At 36.3% G+C, this 7,505-nt stretch overlaps 1 protein-coding gene across 1 annotated transcript; it reads right to left on the reverse strand.

Moving 5' to 3' along the window:
* Positions 1–1,187: 1,187 nt before the first annotated feature.
* On the reverse strand, positions 1,188–7,277 carry igsf5a (immunoglobulin superfamily, member 5a). The gene is made up of 7 exons (XM_072374415.1): positions 7,123–7,277; positions 6,002–6,292; positions 2,853–2,966; positions 2,689–2,713; positions 2,511–2,596; positions 1,982–2,037; positions 1,188–1,277 (listed from the first exon to the last, which is right to left on the reverse strand). The coding sequence occupies exons 1-7, from the start codon at positions 7,247–7,249 to the stop codon at positions 1,188–1,190; spliced, it is 789 nt and encodes a 262-aa protein (XP_072230516.1). The 5' UTR covers positions 7,250–7,277.
* Between the last annotated feature and the right edge of the window lie 228 nt (positions 7,278–7,505).

Raw genomic sequence — 7,505 nt, forward strand, 5'->3', positions numbered from 1 at the left:
ACATGTATTCTTTATTTCATGGTAACTCATTTAAGTTATTATTTTTTCTTTTACTTGTGACTTTGTCAAGCAATTTGACTTTTTTCTACACAAATCAGGTTCTACACAAATTATTCAATCCATCACAACAATTCTTCATAAAATCTACTGATTCAACTCTTATTTCAATCTATCTTTATCCCTTATAAAAATCAAAGTCCGAACTTTCACAGGAAATCTTTAAACTAAATTTGAATAAGTAATATTTATATTCAGAACTAAGCTCAAACCAAATCCTCTATTGAAAATAAACACCTATTTAACTATCAAAGCGGCTTGTTTCTGCACATTGTGCTTTGTCGTTGTCATTTGTCTTTTTCTTTTTAAATCTACTCATTTAAATCTCATTCGTCTTTACTGTAACTGGTAGAATTGTCGGTTCCAAGAGTCTTGTTGTTGTTCGATGGTGCAACTGTCTTGCAAAACAGTATGTTTGGATAAAAAATAAAAAAAACTCACTTGAATTCAGGGTAATATCCAATTTCAGTAGGGTTTTTAAACGTCCTGTCTGAGATGTAAGTGAAGCTGCAAATTGACAAAGATAGATACTCACAAGCTCTTTCTTTTTCTGGCTATATTAATTCATTTCCATTTTTCAAGAAAACACTGCAACAATATGTGCACGCTGAGGCTAATAACCTACAATAATAATTGTTAGGTTAAAAGGGATTTAAAATCGTAACAAGTTCACATAGTAAATTACATACATGACTTTTCCATTTAAATAGCTAATGGAAAGTATTTAAAATATTTATGCAAGTGTAAGTAAGTGAAAGTGTATCATTAACAATGAATGGTATAAATTACAGATGAAAATGTTTATAGGGATTGCATTGTTAACCAATAGAAGAGAATGAAATACAATTTAAACATCTTTAAGTATTTTTTTTTACACAAATAAAGTTTTTTTTTAAAGATGCACAGTTCAGGAATAGCACAGATGTGAAATCTTTTTCCATTTAATGTTTCATGGTCTTCTTAGAGTAGACAGTACGACAGTAGATGTCAGACTCTTTGAAGATCCAGTCATCTCTTCTGACTTCCTCCATTCAAACTAGAGCAGACAGACTTCAAGGATGCAGTGCAAGTTGTGTCAGTTCATTTTTATGGGTCCCCAAACATTTGGGGACTTCTTGGTCTTCAGTCTGTTACACAGTGGTCGCATGTCTGTGTTTGTGGAAGCCTAATTCATCCACAGCGCCATTTCCTGCCAGGTTACTATTGGCAACACCAGACGTCTAAAAAACAAGATGGCATTAATAATTAATTTGACTTTTCTATCATGATATGATGTAGTTAAGGTGTTGCTTAAGTAAGTCCACACTATTGAGTATAGTATGGTTCAAAGTTATCCAATAGTATGTTACCACTTTGATTGCATTTTGTTATGGAACCCATGATATACAGTACAAAAAAGGTTCTTGTTAACACTAGATATAGTAAAGAGATCTGTACTGCAAACAAAACTACAGAAAGCTACAATGTCAGCATCGTACAATGCTATCTAAGCATGCAGCGAAGCTAGCTATACCAGTAAGTCCGGAAAACCCCTAAAAGATTTTAAGTAAAAAAAATCATAATTTTAATCACGTAAGTATAGATATTAAAATTCAGTTCAAAGCTCCGCTGTGTCAAAGTCTATAGCACGGGTTGACCTTTAGTCTTGTTCCAAGATGTCAGTGTTATCTCTTAGAAAAGAAAGAACATAAAAGGACAGAAGAGCTATAGATTATATTTGCTTCAGTAAGTGCCTGTACTATAGTAACGGTGGAGAGCGCATCCATGCAAGACTTTATGCACATGATTACACTTTACTCCAAACTGGGTATATAAGAAATGTGGTTCAATTGCAATTTGATTTTGTGACACTTCAGAATTTTGCTCCACGCTGCTTGTTAATGAAGAAATCTAGCTGATGGGTACTACTGTGTCCCAAACCTACCTCCACAATGTTGATGTAATCTAACTGGAAACCCCCACTGTCCCTGGGTATTATATCTATGGACAAAAACAAAGACAAGAGCAAAGCTGGATTACCAACTGGGCCAACAGGTCAGTTGAACAGTGGCTCAAAATGTGTAGATGTTATGAAGGACAAAAACTCTAGTTTTGGGGTGTGTTAGCTGGATTTGACTTGTGAAATACAACTTGATTCTGCATTATTACAGCATGCAGAGGCGTCATCTTTTTGTGTGTGTGTGTATACTTACAAGACCTTACATATTACTTTGCACATGCTGTCCATATTTCTAAATAAAGTGATGTTTCTGACATGTTTAGCTGTTGTGTCTCCTGTACTCAATGAGAACTTGAAAACAACAGGGACAAGCAAGTTTATTGGATCAGGAAATAGGGAAGTGGACCTCATCATAAGCAGACGATGACTGAATACAGTGGAACATATAGTAATATATATATATATTTTTTTTTTTTTTTAAATATTTGTTTTTAACGTTTGTGTTTTGTCTTACTTGTCTGACCCACAAAAGATGGATTTACTTGTCCTTGTTTTTGTCCCAGTGCATTGACACTTAACTGACTCTGTGTCCTCACTCTCCTGTTTAACACATGAATACAAAGAAATTAACTGGATGTAGGAACATTTAATGCTGAAAATGTTCAGTGCGTAAAACACAAATGGTTTCTTACCTCAACTCATCTTGGTAATTTGGTTCTAGAGAAGTTAATAAGTTAACAAATGAATTATTAGTTAAGACAGAGCCCAACATTTTTGCATTTTCTCATTTATATAAAAGAGCCTGTTGATATTAAATTGGTTTCTCATTCAAAATAGTGGAAGTTGAGTTTATTACCTTTTGCTTTTCTGCGTTTGTAGCAGAAGATGATTCCGAGGATAAGCAAAACCAGAAGAGCAAATCCCGCAAAAGACAGAACTATAGCAATGAGCACTGTCCAATCAGTGGGCACTGTTTCAAGAGGAAAGATACTGGTGTTTAAATAAAAAAGACAAAAAGATTATTCTATTGACTTTTAAGTCACTAAACACTGGGCAAAATTAAGTTTTATTAAAGATACTGTAAGCTGAATGTCACACATATATTTTAATGTTTCATTTCATTCATTTATTTTGTTTACATGCGAAGTTATGTCTATGTGATCCTGAATTGGATTAAGCAGGTATAGAAACTGGTGGAAAAGATGGATGTGAAGTTTGTGGTGACGGATTACAGGATTACAGGATTACCACGATTACAGGACGAATTTGAAAAGAAAACGCCAATGAAAGACAAAAATAAGTTTCTCACATGGCTTCCCTGAGCCATCAGAAAACCTTGGCACTAACACATATGGAAGACTGTGGGGAAATGCAACACCCTATTACTCCTGAAGAAGCAAGCTAAATAGAAAATGTTCAGCAAGATCACTTGACCATTGTGAGAGTTTTCAAAACTGTTTTCACAAGAGCATTTTTTAGATCAAATATTGGGGTTAACACAGGTGTTATAAAGGACATCATTATGTTTCCTCTCAGTTTTCAGTAGTGTTGGTGTTCGTATTATTTGTTGCCGCCGTGTCTGAGGTGAAGCTGTGCTGTTTCCCTTCCACATAAAGCATAATGTCTCAAAGTATAACACTTTGCATTTGTATTTTTCTTGTGTTGAGTTCCTGTCATTTAATCTTTGATGTAGAATCTCTTCTTTTCTGCCCACTCCTTTGTCAAGGCAGGAAATCAAGAGAGTCAGTATCTGTCCCACTGAAATCTGCATCTGCATTAGTCTTTTGGAAATGAGCATGGCCTTAACTGTAGAAAGTGTCATACATATGTTGCTCTAATATCTATATATAATGTTTAGCATTTGTGATGCTGTCACAGATTTACAAGTTACCCACCCAACATGGAGTAATACTCTAAGACTGAGAGATTCAGCCTTTCTTAGATGCTCTTCTGTCAGTTTCTTATCGTGCTGCTGTCCTGATGCTAATTAAAAATTACACTATATTTCCAGCCTTTTGATATATTTAAGTTCCTCAACTTTTTTTAAGCCTCAAAATAGAAATTTATCAGTTTGGAAAAAAACAACAACCTGGTGCGAATTTTCTTACATTATTGTATTCTTATCTTAATTATTAATAGTTAATAGTAATTAATAGTGTTCCAACTCTTTTGGAAATGGATTGTATGCTGCAACCCAGATTGTCAGTTAGAATTTAACTAGACATTGTAGATTGAAACAGGACTTTTCACTTCCTCTTAGAAATGTAACTTTTCCATCTCTGTGTTATAAACATGTGATCCTCTCTGTCTCTGTGCACATCTTAGCCGAAACCGTACACTCAGGCTTTTTGCGATTATTTGCCATACACCATATGTTTAATGGGTTTTTCATCGAGTTAAAAACCTGATTCTATTAGATTACTGTTCAGTTACTCAGGCTAAGCTGTACATATCAGGTATAGAGCTCTATTTGTGGCCTGATGTCATGAGACATCTGCTCCGAAATGCAAATGAATGCGTTACTGAAGTATTAAAGAAATCGGTCATGTTTGATCAGATCAGAAAAATGTCAAATGTTTGTGTTCAGCTTTTCATTTAAATGGTATCCAACCAAATTAGCACTGCACTTTTTTTTTTAAAAAGTATAGAAGAAAATACAGTGAAGAACAAGAGAGCATTTTTAATCTTTTAGTTTTCTTCTTTCTCGGCAACACCAAACACTTCCATTTCCCATGATTTTACCATGCAAGTGTCCTTTTTTTTTGTTTATCTCTTCCTCTTTTTCTCCTTTTTGTTATATTCTCTCTAAGCGGGACAGTTTCACAAGCATTTGGCTTTATCGTGAAACTATCTGGTTTGAGGACTCGATCTGATTTTACTCAATTTTCAAATATCTAATATAGATCCGGAGACAAACATTAGAATTTAAATATTATTCAGATTTCAACTCTTCAATGTTTTTTGTTTAATTGCTAGTATTAAACAAAAAAAGTTAGGCCTTCTCGATTAATTTTTTGCTTTAAATTAGATGAATGAATGCAGACAAATGCGGTGATTTAGCTGCTAATAACAATACAGCCAGCTGACATGTATGTTAGTAACAATACAACTAGACATGTTTCACGTTGTTCATACATATCTCACACCAGAGAAATAACCACCACACAGCTTTAATACTCGTGCTTCTGAGCAGCTCTACAAACTCTGCCCATTATTCATAGACTGCAGGTCTGTATACAAGATTAACAGGTAAACAAATCTGTTGGGTGAGAAAAATGAAGCCATTGCTTCGACTGACAGGTAGAGTAAGATACAAACATGTATACTTGTTGTAACTTTTCTCTGCAGTATGGGCCATCATTAAAAATACGTAGAACAACCTGCTATGTAGGCTTCTCATGTTTGTTTGTCCTTTGCTGGTTTTTGTCCTGACATGGGAAACAGGCCATTGTGGAAGGAGAACGCATATTAAAACAGAATCTAAACATATGAATGCTAAGTATTTGGTGAGTGGTCATAAGGTTATGACTGATCCATATACATTTACTTGCTTTCTTAGTTAATTGTCATGCTGACTTGTGTACAGTCAGGATATTTCACCATTTGCTTTCCCTGTGTTTTCTGTTTGTGAATTACACTCATCTGCCTTTTCACATGTGACTGATGCACTTCTTTTTTTTTCATTGCTACAATTCTTACTACAGTTTTAACTACTTTTTGTTTGCAGAGTGCCCTGTGATGGACTGGTGACCTGTCCAGGGTGTACCCTGCCTCTTGTCCAATGGCTGCTGAGATAGGGCCCCCACACCAGGACCCTGAATAGAATTAGGCACGTCTAGAAAACAGATTGCAGAGTAGCTATACCAGTGCAAATTAAACATTTGTAATACACAGACTTGGTGTTTTCAGTTGGCGGAACTCTTGGTTTGGAAAAAACCCATAAATCTCAGATTTCAGATCTGAGATCAAATGTATGCGATAAAGAGTTGTGCAAGACTTTCTTACCAACCACCATGAAGACAGAGCTGGACTGGGGGGTTTTCAGTGCTGGCACAGCAGCCATGCATTCAACTGTCGTGTCTCTGACTGCTCGGAATGTCAGGATACTAGTGGAGTTGAAGGAATCCCCATCAGCCATGCTGGTGGTGTTGTACAGGCTGCTGTCCACAGCTTGACCATTTAGTGTCCAAGATACAGAAGGTGAAGGGTACCAAGCAGTTGATACACACTTAAACTCTACCAGGTGGTCCTGCGTCACTGTTGCATTTCCTCCTATGATGCTGACTGTACCATTCTCTGACAATGAAGATCATAGAGAGAGGATGGAGGGAAGTTAGACTCAGGAATACATCTTTCTCTTCTTTATTTTAAAACAGTGAACAGTTTAGAAGGTAAGGACACAGATCTCTCATTACATAGAACTTAAAAGATTTGACATTGCTGTGTGTGCCTGACTCAACAGATCACTTTGAGGTAAAGTTAAAGTAAGACCTCCTGTTTTACAAAAGAAACATGTATTATTATGTCAACAGATCTTTCATTTCACAGCTTTTACTATATAATTTATATTTGCATTTAAATTGGATCTATTGTTTCAGTGAGAATATTAATTACTATTGTCCAACTGAAATGAGCAAAGGTTCTCTTTATCTTTTACGGGAGGTAATGAGTCTACATCGACCATCTAGCAACATGTGCAGGGATGTCTTAAATGGCATCACAGTGATGATTTCTACCATTTCACTCAGAGCTCAAAGCTCTGGAGTAAGAAGACTCATGTCAGGAGCTGCTCGGAATAGAGAGAAATGGCACACTGCTGCCATCCAGAGTACATTGTAGTGACTACATCTCTCATGCAAATAAATGAAACTTTTTGTGTGTGAATGTAAATCTTTTCAAAGAACTGAAATATAAAAGATTATACAGAGTCAAGATGAGAGTATCACTTAGATTCTGAAGCTTGGGGAACTTCCTGTTCTTGGTTTGTTGCATCCACGATGACACTTGTGTCAAATATAAAAAGACGTTTTCATAGCAATTTCCGTCTCTCAAAATACTAAAGAACACACACTTTCCAAAAGTCATCAAGTACATATACTATGTATATACTGGAGGTTCGGTCTCACCTTGAACATAAAGCTGTGCTGTCTTCGGTAGGAGTCTGTCCCCAGCGCAGATGACCGGCCCAGCGTCTGTGCGGCTGACGTTGTGGATTGTGAACTCCACACAGTCTGTGACATTAATGACGCACATTCTGGCAGAAAACTTCTCTGATGTGAATGTGTCGCCATTTCTATTGATACTGAGGACCTGAAGCCCTTTGACACTCCAAGTGATGAACTCCCATTCTCCCTGCACAGTGGCCTTGAATCGAGTATCAGAGCCCTGCACCACTGTTAAGTTCAACGGTTCCAGCTGGAGCCTTTCTGCCACAACTGGACAAAGAAAAACTTCATATCAAGATACCACAACCTGTATGCACTTATTTTGGTTTTATTTGCACATGTGT

This window comes from Leuresthes tenuis, unplaced genomic scaffold (assembly GCF_036924035.1).
Source record: "Leuresthes tenuis unplaced genomic scaffold, fLeuTen1.0.hap1 SCAF_21, whole genome shotgun sequence".
In the NCBI taxonomy this organism is placed as follows: Eukaryota; Metazoa; Chordata; class Actinopteri; order Atheriniformes; family Atherinopsidae; genus Leuresthes; species Leuresthes tenuis.

Bases quoted from the DNA above. Each gene is read 5' to 3' on its own strand.
- igsf5a (XM_072374415.1), bottom strand. From the start codon at position 7,249: ATGTGCGTCATTAATGTCACAGACTGTGTGGAGTTCACAATCCACAAC. The intron at 6,293-7,122 runs GTGAGACCGAAC...CTTCATTGTCAG, and splicing joins AGCACAGCTTTATGTTCAAG to AGAATGGTACAGTCAGCATC. The intron at 2,038-2,510 runs GTAAGACAAAAC...TTTTGTCCATAG, and splicing joins ATCTTTTGTGGGTCAGACAA to ATATAATACCCAGGGACAGT.